At 39.3% G+C, this 16,805-nt stretch overlaps 1 protein-coding gene across 14 annotated transcripts in view; it reads right to left on the bottom strand.

The window, feature by feature from the left end:
* LOC143776626 (protocadherin gamma-B1-like) overlaps positions 1–16,805 on the bottom strand; it is a 472,349-nt gene that overhangs the window by 227,910 nt on the left and 227,634 nt on the right. Inside the window, exon 1 of one of the 14 annotated variants that reach the window (XM_077266186.1) lies at positions 12,004–14,614. The exons of 12 other annotated variants lie outside the window; for them this stretch is intronic. In XM_077266186.1, the coding sequence (XP_077122301.1) occupies positions 12,004–14,421 (2,418 nt within the window). In that variant the 5' untranslated portion in view covers positions 14,422–14,614. Of the gene's footprint in view, positions 1–5,372; positions 9,211–12,003; positions 14,615–16,805 lie in introns of those variants that run through there. One more of the 14 variants, XM_077266169.1, reaches the window with a different exon arrangement.

The raw sequence follows: 16,805 nt of genomic DNA, 5'->3' as shown, positions 1-16,805 counted from the left end.
CACATGAAGCTAGAAGAAAAATTAAAGTGAGTTTTTTAATAGGTAGCAGGCATTTTAATTGCCTGCAGATCAGAGGGATCTGAGTCTTCAGTCCCCCATTGATTACTCAAAAGTCCTCCTATGTAAAATTGAGCAGCTTAGGTGATAGGATTGCAAAACTCACTGAGCGGAGTACAGATTCACAAACAAATACAGGCTTTCTCCACTCTATTTGTGAACTCAGACAAGAGCTCTGAGCTCCTGTCGCCACCTAAGCTGTGCATTTCTCAGGTGACTTATAAGTATATATTTAGGGTCTAAGGAACAGGACCCACTGATCAATTAATTAATCAAGTAATTAAAAACCTTACAACACATAAAAATCTTGCTGGAGGTTTAGTTACTTATTAAGGAAAACTGTAAAGCAATTAACTGTACAATGTAAAAATTAGAGTTGAGCGAATTTTTCAAAATTTGATTCCGGATACGATAGGTCAATATTTTGCAATATTCGCCTAACAATGCCAAACGTCATTGGAGTCAATGGGAGTAGAAATGACTGAATATTCAGAACTGATCATCAAACATAAATTCGGCACAAGTAGGGTAACAATATGAAGAAATATGAAGGAATTGAGGGTGCACCGATTAAATTAGCTGAGGACACAAAGCTAGGAGGGATAGCTAATACTAAAGAAGAGAGATAAGATTCAAAAAGATATAAATAAACTGGAGCAGTGGGCAGCAACTAACAGAATGGTTTTTAATAAAGAAAAATGCAAAGTACTGGGCAATAAAAATGAAAAAAGCATATACAGAATGGGAGGAATAAGGGCTAAGCAACAGCACATGTGAAAAAGACTTGGGTATACTAATAGGTCACAGACTGAACATGAGTCAACAGTGTGATGCAGCAGCAAAAAAGGCAAATGCAATTCTGGGATGTATTAACTGAAGCATATAGTCTAGATCACGCAAAGTCATTATTGCCCTGTACTCCTCTTTGGTCAGACCTCATCTGGAATACTGTGTCCAGTTTTGGGCACCACATTTTAAAAAAAGACATCAACAAACTGGAGCAAGTTCGGAGAAGAGAGATCAGAATGGTGACCGGTCTGCAAACTATGTCCAGTGAGGAATGGTTACAGGATCTGGGAATGTTTAGCTGAGACTGAGAGGAGACTTAACAGCTGTCTACAAATATCTCAAGGGCTGTCACATTGTAGAAGGATCATCTTTATTCTTATTTGCACAAGGAAAGACTAGAAGCAATAGGATGAAACTGAATGGGAGGAGACACAGATTAGATATTAGAAAAAACATTTTGACAGTGAGAGTGATCAATGAGTGGAACAGGCTGCCACGAGAGGTGGTGAGTTCTCCTTCCATGGAAGTTTTCAAACAGAGGCTGGACAGACATCTGTCTGGGATGATTTAGTGAATCCTATTTTGAGCAGGGGGTTGGACCAGATGACCCAGGAGGTCCCTTCCAACTTTACCATTCTATGATATGGCACAAATATGGCAAATTCAGATTCAGAGATGATTTCCAAACATATTTGCTCAACTCTAATAAGGATCCCTAAGGCTATGTGCACATGGTGAGTAAATGGATGCAGGAATTTCTGCTCCAATTCTGCTTCCCTTGGCATGTTTTTGAAGCATTTTTGCCTGCATTTTTTCTGTTTGTTTTTTGACTAATTTGAGTGAAGTCAATGGTGAAAAATGCTGGAAAAAACACCCAGAGAATTTAAATGCTGCAGATTATTTTCTACACCAAATCTGCAAGTCAAAAATATTCAACGCGTGCATGACATGTTAGGTTTCTCATTCACTTTGCTGGCATCAGGATTGCTTCAGGTTTTGCTAGCAAATCTGCATGACAAAAATGCACCAAATCTGCAATGTATGCACAAGCCCTAAATCTTACCAAGTTAGTATTGGCTGTGGTTTGATTTTTTTTAGATTAACATTAGATCTGCATCAGGCAAAGTGCCTAGTTTAATGGCAATAAATATAAAAAAGTCAATATCTGAGATATTTAAATAAAAACATGTACTGGTCTGTGAACACAGGCATATGCCTCATTGTCAATACAAGTAGTGTATAACACTGTTTAGGAAATAGACCTTTAAGGGGTTTTCCACATTTAGGAAAGTGGGCCTCAAATGCAAGAAAATTATTAAAATAACAAACAGGGCAGGTAGTCTACCTCCCAAGGTCCAGTGCCATTTCTCCGCTGCTACTTGGGTCTAGGTGTTTTGGCTTCAGCATTGAAGTCATACCAACAGTACACTTCAAGGCAATAGCCAATCACTGAGCTCAGGGGCTAATACCATCTTCTTCTGCACATTCTCTGTGCTAATTGATTGGCTACTACAGTGATGTGTGCTGTTGACAAGATGTCACTGCTGCAGCGAAAACACCGAGACTTGAGCAGCCATAGTCAACTAGCGCTGCTTCTGGTGAGGGTGTGTACCTGCTTTTTTTGCATTCTAGCTATTTTAGAACTGTTGGGAAGTTCTTTTCTAAAAATGAAAACCTAATTTAAAGTTGACCAAACACAATAGATACAGTAGTTGTCATCTGAACACTCGTTTGACCAGTATCACGCAAACCCATTGACACAAGTGCATGTGCACACTCTATTCAGCTGAGTATACATATGTACATTATGGAAAGAGTAGAGTAAGCCACTGATCAGGAAAATAGAATTATGGGAAGGGGGATCTCTATACACATTAAATGGTGAGAATGGTGGCTTGGGTAGTTGTGAGGGTCCTTTTAGGGTTACTTCACAAAAACATATTGGATTTTATTGATGATATTTCCAGTTTGTACAGTGATAGCATCAGTAAATAAACTAGTCAAAATCCACTTGTTCTTTAATGAGTCATTTCCTTTTTTATTAACTTTTGGCCAACACTTTTCTTAATTAGTGAAGTTAGAATATATATAAAGCTTTTTATCTTTTTTATAATCTAACAATATTGTACTAAAAGTAATATAATTATTAGTGAAAATAATACTGCTAATTACTTTATTGAATGAGAACTGAAAATAAATAAATCTAAGCTAATTTTTAAGTAAGAGAAGCTCGGTACTCGATCGAATGTCGAGTTTCTCTTAGTATATGGACTGGACCCCTAACATATTCTTCTTTTAGTGGAGTGCGGAAGTTTTAAGTACAAGAACTAGAATGTATATAGCTTATAAGCACAAGAGCACTTTATTTTTCCCAAAGAGTTGGCCTTTGGAGGTATATTTGTTCCCTCTCTATGCCCCTGATAACTAAGTTGAATATAGATACACCCTAACTTCAATAAAGGGCGAATTAAAGGAACAGTCCTGGATATTAAGCGGACATAAGTGCAATAAGTTATAGTGCAATATTACCGTATTTTGCGTAAGCCTATTGAGCTAGTCTTTATAGTCAGACCAAGTATCTGTGGTTGTGTGAATGGTGTTGGGATTTGGGCGTGGGTAGTTGTGAGGGTCCTTTTAGGGCCAGAAGGGACAGCCAACGCGGAGTGGGGGCGCCATGCCGAATTTAGGGTGCCAACGTCCACTGCCAGGAAGGTTCAGTCCAATAGGAAGCAATTAGGGCTAAAGTAGGACTGCTTGTTCTCCCTGGCTTATTTATTGCTGTATCAATACCCCGCCCTGATCTTAGGTTTTGGTGTTTGTGATTACAATTTATATATATTGAATTTTAATATGGTTAATTAAAGATATATTTTTAAGGGTTGTTTTTCTTTTTTGGTTTATAGACTAAGTATACCCCTATATTATTTGTTTTGGTTTTTCTCGCTTTAAAGCCTCCAATGATCACTCAAAAAAAATATTCTGCAGCATGCAGGTCAGCAGGACCTACATCTTCTACCGGTGTGCTGCATATGTTAGGATAGGACTAGATATTAAATGAAAAAATAAAATAATGGGAGCACCTTCTATAGCTGATCTGAGAGGCATTTTTTCTAATAACATGTGAGTACTACAGTAAAATTTCAAAGAAAGATTTAATGAATGGCAACAGTCAAGCTAAGCAAAATAACACAAAACCAGGCCAAAAAAACATGTGAAGCTATGAAATAAAAAGTTAGCCCTGACTAAGAGGGTAGTTAACCCTCGAAACACGTAGGCAGCTTGTCTCCTCCACTCTCCCGTCCTTACTCTGTGTGACGTCACAACAGCCCCGCCCCCTATTCACCGCCGCGTCCTCAGCGTTGCTTCCGGCCGGGGCACGCGAGGCGCTGGTGATCTCCCATGCTCCTGCGCTCTCGCTAGAACGCGCTTCTACAGGAAACCCCTGGTATCACCCTGCACCACCAATTGCCGGACACAATCAGCGCTACTACACATAGAATCACTGACCCTAGCAGTATATGGTGAGTGAACGGACAACTTCATTCCTTTGATATTGCCAATTTTATATGTTCCAGGACAGATTGTGTATATCACGATAGATTGTTTATATCTTTATTCTATCCCTCTCCATATCAGTACTGGCTAACCATACTGCGGCTAGCGAGCACTGCCGGTGCAGCCGCCAGAGCCCCACATAAGCAGTGAGTAGTCTGAATCAATATCAATAATAGGTTTAGGTTGTATGCTTATGCTTTATAATGTGTAACACACTATTTCTCCTTAGAAACATTCTCTAAGCCTGGGTAAGGAGTATTAGCAGTATCTACATAGGAACACTTTACAGTATAGCACTTAACAGCCTCATATAATAAGTAAGTGTGCATACAATATCCTCTATTATTTCATTTGCACTATTCTATTAACATTCCATTGACTTTATAACATTCCTTTCAGTTATATACTGCAATCAGGTTCTACTCCGCTCCTAAGGGAACAATTGGCTCCTATACCCATTCATTAAATTCCTTAACAAGTAAGTCTAGTTTTTTTCTTCTGCTCGTTCTGTTGCTTTTGGGTAGCACAGTGGTTCTAATTATCTTTCACTACTTGGTTGTTCTTTTTAACAGGATTGGCACAGAACCTGTTGCAACCACTTGCAGCTCCCGTAGCACTCTACTCTACCCTTTCAGGTGACTAGGCGCCAGTATACACACTCTATATTTATGAAATAAAAAGTGTTGTTTGTTGTTGACTTACTGAATTGTAAAAGAATCAAATCATATTAGATCCCATATGTTGATCCTTTAGACCTAAACATGCTCTATTCCTTGAATTCTTTAAATTTTTTACATACGTTATACAAGACATCGTCAAAAAGGTTGAAAAGGCTACTTCTAAATAATTCTATATCAGAATCTCCTTGATATACTGTTTGCAAAAATATATTCTTTTAATTTGCCCTGATAATGTATATTTTTGTATGGCATTTTGAAACACAGTACATTTCATGGCATGTGAAAACATACCTGTGGTATAAGATTTTCTGCAGGTGTTGAGTTCTTCAAATTTTCATTTCCAATCCCTGAGTCATCGGCATCTATTAGACTGTCCACAGGAACATTGTGTTGAGGTGGAACAAAAGCAAATTCTTGCTCATTTGGGTCCAGAGTTACACAAACATCATAAGAATATGGCAGAGGTAATGTCCCAGAGTTAAATTGTGAAATAAATCTAGGATCAATCTGTGGATATAGACTTGTACTGAGGGATCCAAATGTGTCAGTTGACTTAGACTCTTTGTACTTGGAGACAACTGCAATAATTACAGTCAACATGAAGAAAAAGGAAATCAGTGCCAAGGCGATTACCAAGTAGAATTGTAAATTGGACTGAGATTCTTCTTTGTTAGACTGACTGCTCAGCTCAGGAAGAACCTGATGAAAATGATCAGCAACCACCATGGTTAGAGTGCCAGAAGCTGAGCGGGAGGGAATCCCATTGTCTTTTACTAGAACCACAATTCCATGTTTAATGATGTCCTTTTCATGAAATCCACGTGATGTCCTGATTTCTCCTGTGTGCTGGTCAATGGTGAAAAGTGATGGTTCTGGTGACTGTAAAAAGTAAGACAACCAGGCATTGTGTCCAGAGTCAGCGTCCACTGCCACCACCTTGGATACTAAAGAGCCTTGTTCAGAGGTCCAAGGAACCATCTCAAATGTTGAGCTATCAACCTCTGGTGATGGGTACAGAATGACTGGAGAATTATCATTCTGGTCTACTATACATATTCTTAGTGTTGTACTGCTGTTCAGAGATGGAGATCCATTGTCCCTGGCGATGACTTGGATATTAAATTCTTTATGCTTTTCATAGTCAAAAGACCTCTGAGCATAAATGACCCCAGTGACTGGATTCATAGCGATATAGGAAGACAGGGGATCTTCTTCATCACTTTTACTAAGTATAAAGTATGATACCTTTGCATTGTCATCAGTGTCCAGATCTCTTGCTTGAACACTAAATATTGAAGCTCCTGGTGAATTATTTTCTGGTATAAAAGCAGTGTAAACCAATTTATCAAACACTGGAGCATTGTCATTGATATCTGATATATCAAGCCTAAACCATTTTCTAGAAATCTTTTCAGGAGACCCTTTGTCTGAAGCTTGTAAAGTAATATTGTAGGATGATGATTTTTCCCTATCTAGACTACTTTTTGTAACAATTTTGTAAAAATTAATTGCTGATGATAATAGTTGAAATGGTACATCCTCTGTTATTATACAATGAACTTCACCATTCTCTCCAGAGTCACGGTCATGAACCTTAATCAGCGCCACCACAGTTCCAGAGGCAGAATCCTCAGGAATAAGATCTGATGATGAGGTTATAGATATCTCAGGAGCATTGTCATTTTCATCCGTTATTTCTATTAACACCTTAGCATGAGCAGCGAGGCCTCCTCCATCTTTGGCTTCTACTGAAATTTCATAGTATTTACTTTTTTCATAATCTAAATTTTCTTTAATTGTAATCTCTCCATTACTGGGATTTATAGCAAATTTCTGAAGAATGCGATTTTCTTTTGTACTGAATGAGTAAATGATCTGTGCATTGACTCCTTCATCTTCATCACTTGCACTGACCTGCAGAATTGTAGAATTCACCGGTATATTTTCTCTGACACTTACTTTATATACATCCTGTGTAAATACTGGAGAATTATCATTGAAGTCAGTGATAATGATATTAATTAGGGCAGTGTCTGTCTGTACAGGATTTCCTCCATCAGAAGCTGTGAGGATGAGTTCATGCTTGTTCTGTGTCTCTCGGTCTAGAGGTTTCTCTAGTATCAGCTCTGGAAATACACTGCCATCAGTGCTGACCTTCTCTCCAAGAGCAAAATACTGGTTCTCACTGAGTCTGTAGCTTATCAGGGAATTAACACCGACATCCAGATCTTCTGCTTTTTGAAGTGAAAATTTTGCTCCTGGGGAGGTAGATTCACTTATTTCTAATGCCAATATGTCATGGACAAATGTAGGAGGATTGTCATTTATATCCTGAATATGAATCTTTATACTGAAGACATTTAGTGGATTTTCAGCAACAACATCAAATGTAAGGACACAATCAGCTGCAGCTTCACACAATGTCTCCCTGTCTATCCTATCAGCAATGTACAGGTTTCCACTATCTGAATTTATATTGAAATATTTGTCAGATAGATCAGATACAATTCTTAATTTCCTTCTGGAGAGATCCTTAACATTTAATTCAAGATCCTTTGCTAGATTTCCCACAATAGAACCTTTTCTTAATTCTTCATTAATGGAATAATGAATCTGACCAGAGACTGAATGACACAGCCAGGAAAATAAGAAGGGAAATATTACTTGCCATCTGAGTCCTTGCACTGATTGTCCTTCCTGCAGTTGTAATCCAGCCATCCTTCTTCTCACCAGAAATATAATGGTAAAAATCCTTCTTCTATTTATAATCCAGCAGAATTATCAGCAGAAAATAATCCGTCTTCTTTCTGAGTCCTGTACCCGGCACATCCCAGTGTGAAATGCTGTGTATTTCTTCTTGCAGTTGAACACTGTCTGCATCATGGAGGCGATTCTGGATTTGCAGAATATTTTATTGGTGAACAGCGGCGCTCTGAGGCCAATATGGGGAACTGCAGCATCAGTCACATTCATTTCTACCAAGTATTACTTAAAATATATGATTTTAACTATAGATATGAAGTTGCATTTAATTTTCCATATACACAAGTTATTATTTCAATGTCTATTTTTAAATCTTTAAATTCACTGCAAGAGATCTGACGGCAAAATCATTTTGGGCTGTATTTTTAATTTCAACTAGCAAAATGAAAATTAAACTACAGATGAATAAAATGTGAATATTGTGTCTTTTTGTTTGGGTTTCAGTTGTAGTTGTGATCTTGTCTTTGAAATTTTAAAAGTGATTGCTGGTGGTAGTTTCAAATCTCTTATTAGAATCTTTATGTTTTTGTTAATAGTACTATGTGCTGTGGACTTCATGGTTCTCATTATCATTAAAAGATTTCGAAAATACATTTCATAATTGCCTGGCTTAGTATACCAGGGCTTATCAATGAAAAAAAATCCTGAGATCGCTTGATTGATTTATCTATTTATTGATCTATCATATTTTTTATCTATCCAGACTTGACAATTAATCTTAGCAGTAATGTACTCCGATAAATGTAAGAATCACACAGTTAAATGCAGGTCTAGAAAAATAGATGTATAGACAAGAAATAAGAGAAAAAAGAAAAGGAAGAAGTGATGGTGAGAAAAGGTATAAAATGGTATTAATGAAAAGTGCTGTTGAATTCAAGATCTCGGATGGTCATATAGTCATAGATCACTCTATGACAGTTCAGATATAGTTGCAATCTTTTATTAAAAAGTTTACATTTTACTGGAAATTTACTGCCACAAAATGGAAAACTAGTGTTACTAAATTAATGGGTACCACATGTTCCAACAGTTTCAAATATATTATTATAGCTCAAATATGAGATTCTCTAGTATATATGAGTGCATTAAAGGGGTTGTCCACTACTAGGACAACACCCTTCTTAAACTACCATATATACTCGAGTATAAGCCGACCCGAGTATAAGCCGACCCCCCTAATTTTGCCACAAAAAACTGGGAAAACTTATTGACTTGAGTATAAGCCTAGGGTGGAAAATACAGCAACTACCGGTGAATTTCAAAATTAAAAATAGATGCTCCATACCATTCATTATGGCCCCATAGATGCTCCACATAAAGCTGTGCCACATATAATGCTCTGCACCGTTCATTATGGCCCCATAGATGCTCCACATAAAGCTGTGCCATATATAATGCTCTGCACCTTTGATTATGGCCCCATAGATAGCTGTGCCATATACAATGCTCTGCACCTTTGATTATGGCCCCATAGATAGCTGTGCCATATACAATGCTCTGCACCTTTGATTATGGCCCCATAGATAGCTGTGCCATATATAATGCTCTGTACCTTTGACCTTTGATTATGGCCCCATAGATGCTCCACATAAAGCTGTGCCTTATATATAGTGCTCTGCACCGTTGCCCCATAGATGCTCCACATAAATCTGTGCCTTATATATAGTGCTCTGCACAGTTGCCCCATAGATGCTCCACATAAATCTGTGCCTTATATATAGTGCTCTGCACCGTTGCCCCATAGATGCTCCACATAAAGCTGTGCCTTATATATAGTGCTCTGCACCGTTGCCCCATAGATACTCCATATAAAGCTGTGCCATTGCTGCTGCTGCAATAAAAAAAAACCACATACTCACCTCTCTTGCTTGCAGCTCCTCAGCGTCCCGTCCCGGCGTCTCTCCGCACTGACTGATCAGGCAGAGGGCGGCGCGCACACTATATGCGTCATCGCGCCCTCTGACCTGCACAGTCAGAGCAAGAGGATGTGAAGACAGAGCGGCGCCCGGCGTGTGGAATGAGGGAAGGTAAATATGTAATACTTACCTACTCCCGGCATCCCTGGCTCCTTCCCCCGGACAGCTGGTCTTCGGTGCCGCAGCCTCTTCCTCTGTCAGCGGTCACCGTTACCTCCCTATGGGAGGTGGAGCAGCCTATTCATTTCTCTAATGAGCGGTACCATGTGACCGCTGAACAGGGGAAGAGCTGCAGCACCGAAGACCGTGGGACGGGCAGGGGGAGCGTCAGGAGCGCCGGGACTAGGTGAGTATGCCTCAGCGCCCTCTCCCCCTCACCTGCCGACCGTGACTCGAGTATAAGCCGAGGGGGCACTTTCAGCCCAAAAATTTGGGCTGAAAATCTTGGCTTATACTCGAGTATATACGGTAAATGTTCTGCTCCAATAACATAGTAAAGTCTATATTCAGCTTCTGTGCCAGTGCTGTTCTCACAGTGTTGTGATGGGGTGAAATGACATGTGATGCCTGATACCCAATCAGCGCTGGCGTCACTGTCTCCACAAACGGAAGTCCGAGCTGCAGCTGATCCTGAGCTTCATCATTTTTAGTTTGTCCGAAGGCGGGCATAGAGATGCCAGTGCTGATTGGGCACCAGTGGCATGTGTTACAACACCTCTTCACAACCCCTGGGGAGAGTGAGGACCGACACCATGGGAGCAGAGCTAGCAGTGGGAGGTGAGTATATGATTTATTATTTTATCGGGGCATTTTATCGGGAACATTTAGTAGTGGACAACCCGTTTAATACAGTTTGTCTACTACTACTAACTTTGAAATACATATTAACAAAAAAGTCTCTTCACAAACAATAAAATGTGCATTTATGATAAATTCAGAGTTTTCTGAGAACATGTCGATGCATGACTGCTAGGAACACAGACACCACATCTATCTTTGAAGGCATCAATCAACCACAGCATTTTGTTACCAAAACATTTTATTATTAACCCACAAAATAGAATGCCCAAGGCTAGAATCTCCTACCACCGAGCTGTGACTTGACATATTCAGCGAGTAACCTTTCACCCCAATATACCATAATAAACATTTAGTAAATTTCGTAAGTTTCTTTTCAATAAAAATGAAAGTCTTAACTCTTCTCTTCCCAGAACATAAGCACGTAACTCATTTTAACTTTTTTAAAGGTTTTTCCCAGAAAGTACATTTTATTCAATACACCTTGTAATAATACTACGTTCTACAATTGGATGTGTATAGTTTTCAGGTGATTCAAATGTCCTTTGACCTAGGGAATATACATCTACATTTAAAATTTTAATTCTTTTACGTAAAGGGGTTGTCTACTACTGGATATCCAACTTTTTCAATTGGATAATGTAGGTGAAAAACACGTGAACTAAACAACCCAAAACAATATCTTCCAGACTGGGATGTTATGACCCTACAAACTTTGTTTGGTCATAATCTTTAATTTACATTTTATCGCCTCTAAAAGTCTCAAAAGAGAGTCAAACTATTTTATTGTGGGTCACAGTACAGCTGCGCACCTGGTGACTCGTATTAATATTGTCATAACCAGCACTGACTTCAGTAGAGGCCTAGTAGATGACAATAAATATTCTCTGAAATTGCAGAATTATGGTTAGCAAAACTTTGTACTGGCAAAAAGCATCATATTCATGATTTACCTGACGTTCATAGATGCCAAACCAGATGACACTTTATATATTTTAATCAACACACATAATTACTCTCATTTACCGGCATTGTTCAATACATTTTACTTAACGGGGTATTAACATCGGTAACTTTAAAGCTTATCCACAGATAAATGGAATAAATGAACAGTACAGTCAGGTTCCTCTAATGGTACCCACATTTTTCTGGGAAGAAGAGCATTGATGTACACTGCCTTCACTGAGGAGGTGTTAAGTCTTCCCACGGGAAAGGACATTCTGACCACATCTCCACTGACAGCGCTGGTAGGCCATTGTTCTGCAGATAAATGCCGGGCCCACTAGTGGGATCCACATCCTCTACACATTTAGCTCATATCTTTTGGATATGACATAAATTTATCAAATGAGACTACACTTAAAGTAAAGAATACAATTGCAAAAAAACATTTTTGAACTTCCAATATAAAAAAATGGGAAAAAAACTAAAGCTATGAAAGGTACCTGTGATATAAGATTTTCTTCAGGTGACGAGTTCTGTAAACTTTCAATTACGATTCCTGGTTCATCAGCATCTATTAGACTGTCCACAGGAACATTGTGTTGAGGTTTGAGGAAAGCAAATTCCCTCTCACTTGGGTCCAGAGTTACACAAACATCATATGAATATGGCAGAGGTAAAGTCCCAGGGTTAAATTGTGAAATAAATCTGGGATCTATCTGTGGATATAGACTTGTACTCAAAGGTCCAAATGAAGTATTGGATTTGGAATCGTTGCACTTAACGACAACTGCAATAATCACAGTCAGCACAAAGAAAAAGGAAATCAGTGCCAAGGCGATTACCAAGTAGAATTGTAGATGGGACTGTGGCTCTATTTTACCAGATTGACTGTTCAATTCAGGAAGAACTTGTTGAAAACTAAGAGCTACCACAATATTAAAAGTGACTGAAGCTGAGCGGGAGGGAATCCCATTGTCTTTCACTAGGACCACAATTCCATATTTTACTGTATCTTTTTCTTGAAAAACCCTCAGTGTCCTGATCTCTCCTGTGTGCTGGTCAATGGTGAAGAGCAATGGTTCTGAAGATTGCAAAAAGTAAGACAACCAGGCATTGTGTCCAGAGTCAGCATCCACTGACACCACCTTAGATACTAAAGAGCCTTGTTCAGAGGTCCAAGGAACCATCTCAAATGTTGAGCTATCAACCTCTGGTGATGGGTACAGAATGACTGGTGAATTATCATTTTGGTCCACAACAGAAATTCTTAGCATAGTACTACCATTTAATGATGGGGATCCATTGTCTCTGGCAATGATTTGGATATTAAATTCCTTATGATGCTCATAATCAAATGACTGCTGTGCATAAATCACTCCCGTTACTGGATTAATAGATATGAAGTTTGACAAAGGTGTTTCTTCCTTCTTTATGGTGGATATTGAATAAAATACTTTAGCGTTGTCTCCACTGTCCATATCTTTTGCTTGAATACTGAATATTGAAGCTCCTTGTGCATTATTTTCTGGCACAAATGCTGTGTAAGTCAATTTCTCAAACACTGGAGCATTGTCATTGATGTCCGATACATCCAGTTGGATCATTGCTCTAGAAGTCATTTCTGGAGAACCTTTATCGGAGGCTTGCACTGTGATGTTATAGGATGATATCCTTTCTCTGTCCAGATTACTTTTTGTTATAATTTTATAGAAATTACTTGCTGAGGACACAACTTGAAATGGCACATCCCCGATAATTAGACACTGAACGTCTCCGTTTTCTCCAGAATCTTGATCACGAATTTCCAGTAGTGCTACAACTGTGCCCAATATGGAGTCCTCAGCAATAGGGGTCATTATTGAAGTAATGGATATCTCAGGAGCATTATCATTTTCATCTATTACTTCTATTAAAACCTTGGCATGAGCAGCGAGGCCTCCTCCGTCTTTGGCTTGAACCGAAACTTCATAATTCTTCATCACTTCATAATCTAAAAGTTTTCTTGTTTTTACTTCTCCATTTTCGGGATTTATAATAAAAGTTTGGAGAATATTATTTGCCATTGTACTGAATGAGTAAGTGATCTGTGCATTGACTCCTTCATCTTCATCACTTGCACTGACCTGCAAAATTGTAGAGTTCACCGGTATATTTTCTTTCACAGATACTTTGTATAAGTTTTGAGTAAAGATAGGAACGTTGTCATTTAAATCTGTAACCATTACCTTTATTATTGTTGTCCCAGATTGTGCAGGTTTTCCACTGTCAAAAGCAGTCAGAGTGAGTTCATATTTGCTTTCTGTCTCCCGATCTAAGGACTTTTCTAGAATAAGCTCTGGAAATACACTGCCATCAACACCTGTCTCCTCTCCCAACATAAAATGCTCATTTGTGCTCAGTCTGTAGCTGATCAGAGAATTAACACCGACATCGAGATCTTCTGCTTTTTGCAAAACAAACCTTCTTCCTGGGGAGGTTGCTTCACTCAATTCTATGCTAACTGTATCATGTATAAATGTAGGAGGATTGTCATTTATATCCTGAATATTAATCTTTACATTGAAGACATTTAAAGGATTTTCAGCCACAACATCAAATGTAAGGACACAATCAGCTGCAGCTTCACACAATGTCTCCCTGTCTATCCTATCAGCAATGTACAGGTTTCCATTATCCAAATTTATGCTGAAATATTTCTCAGAAATCCGAGAAACAATGCGAAATTTCCGATTTGACAGCTCCTTAACATTTAATTCAAGATCCTTTGCTAGATTTCCCACAGTAGAACCTTTCCTTAATTCTTCATTAATGGAATAATGAATCTGACCAGAGACTGAATGACACAGCCAGGAAAATAAGAAGGGAAATATTACTTGCCATCTGAGTCCTTGTTTATTCTTCTTCCATAGCATTTTCATCCTTGTCTGTGTTTGAGATATTAAAATCTTCTTTTTTTCATGTAATCCAGGTTTAAAATATCCCAAGGTTTCTTCTTTATGCAACCAGCATCAAGCACATCCTAGGCAGAAATGGCTGGTATTCCTCTGCTCATCTATGCATTGTCTTTCCCTAGCAGAGCTTTTCTAGAGCCAATCTCTTTTCCTTCTTGGTAAACAGTGGCGCTCTGAGGACAAAGTGGGGTACTGCAGCACAATGATTTTTTTTATTGCAAATTACTAAATGTTCAGTATTTATAAAAAGTATATATAAAGTATATATATAAAGTATATATATATAACAAAGTATCTTAAACAAATCTGATTATTAAATAATAGAAAATATGCTGCTGCAACCCCCCATCCTGTAGTCTCCCCCCTCTGCACCCTGTATACATCATGTACAGCACCATGAAATCAATGGAGCTCTAAAAATAAATAATAATGATAACAATAATTTTGTTTTCCAAACATAAAAAAATGCAAGTATCACACTTATACACAAATTGGAACCTAAACATTAATATTAAGACTTAAGACAGACAAGACTGTATCGGCTCTTTTCGAGAGGCTTGTAGCACTAAGAATTTCTTCATTATCATTGCTCACATCTTTAAAAACTCTTCTATGAAAATGTTGCACTTGGAAAAGTGATTCTCATGTCTCTAGATTGTAAGATAATAGTTTTAAAGAGTAAGTCCACTTTTAAATAGCTTTTCACACATTAGATTGATAATTTACTGAATAAATAATTTTAAAGCTGCAGAATATGTTGGCATCTTCTTATATGTCTTTAAATACTGCTTCCTACCACCTGCCTACATCTCAGCCAATAAACTGGGTCATTCTGGTATCACTGCCATTCACTCCCCATCCCATCTTTTGCCTTACAGTCTAAATGTTCCTGCAGCGCCCCAGAGTCCTGGTAGTTGCAGTACTGTCGCTCTGCCACTAAGGGGAGTGATGTTACGTCTGATTGCACTAAAGGAGTTCACCTGACCAGGTATCACAGACAAACTACACTTCACACTCCGGCCACAAGGGGGGGTGGTTCTATCTATTAGGCCACTCCTCACGCTCTGGTAAAACTGGGGGTTGGACAGGAAGTTAGGGAGAAAGCAGCCCGGGAGAGATCGGGAGAGGACCTGTCAGGGGTTGGATCCTGACAGCGGCCTAGAAAAGGACAGATCGTTACGGAGCCATGCCTGTAGGATATATAGTGGCAGACTCCTTAGAAAGGACACAAAGTGAAGTATATTGTGGAGAAGTGAGAAACGAGATCACAGCACAAAAGAGATAGAACAAGAAGGAGTCATGCCCCTAAGATCGTGGCAACATCCTTCTGAGGCGCGTAGCCGGTGGCCGGAGCACCAAGGAAGTAACAGACTCTACGCATTACTTTATTACTTTGAACTACGGCAGGACAGTTAACTCTAGGTTGGCTGTCTCACCTTTTACACCTAACGAAGACAAAGGAGGCAATCGTGGAAGAGGGGCGTCTCTAGGGTCCCTATAAAATAACTTCAGGCCTACCCCGTCATATGGGTGTGTCCTATCCAAGTCATCTGGGGGACGGAGAGAGAAAGAACATCAGAAACAGACACGACAGTTGTGAAGACTATCCCGTGGTGATCAGCAGGGAGGTACTACAACACATAGGCACTAGTAGGAAGGCTACTGATTTCCACCTGCAAAGGGAACTCTGGATGTGCCTTCGGACCGGCCGGTCTCAGCCAGCCCTGTTAGCAGTGCTCTGGATTGCGGATCCCGAAGCCTTCAGTAAAGAGGTAAAGAGACTGCAACCCTGTGTCCTCGTTATTCATCGCGCCTTGCACCACAATACCACCACCTTTAATTGGACGCCCTTATGCAGGGTCATGGCTCGGGTCTAGCTACTGTGACAACCCCAGGACCGAGACAGAGAGGCCCGATACCGAGTACCCCACGGCCCTGCGTCTGGGGGCACTCCATTCCCCCGTTAAGACAGAGAGGTTGCTGCATAACTGTACAGCAAATGATCTTTTAAAAAATTTAATGTGAGGCCCACAAAGAAATTGGAGAAATACCAAAATGCAACAATATGCAGTAATTGGGTGAAGAATAGGGATAAACGGACATGTTAGACGTTCGGGTTCTGGTACACGACCCAAACTTCATACCAAGGTTCGGTTTGGGTACCAGAACTGTATTCAAATGTGAACTAGAACCTGAATCCCATTAAAAACAATGTTGACTCAAAGTTTTGAGCTGGAAAAATCTCTCACTCTGTAACTGACTTCCCCGGAACCGCCAAACATTGCAACGGACTTCAAGAAGAGGTCCATATTTGGTGTTTCGCACCAGACACTAACTGTCTGGTACAAACA

The sequence above is a fragment of the Ranitomeya variabilis genome, chromosome 5 (assembly GCF_051348905.1).
Source record: "Ranitomeya variabilis isolate aRanVar5 chromosome 5, aRanVar5.hap1, whole genome shotgun sequence".
Lineage (NCBI taxonomy): Eukaryota > Metazoa > Chordata > Amphibia > Anura > Dendrobatidae > Ranitomeya > Ranitomeya variabilis.
Note: the sequence above shows the minus strand (reverse complement) of the source record. Positions and strands in the feature narration are given on the sequence as shown.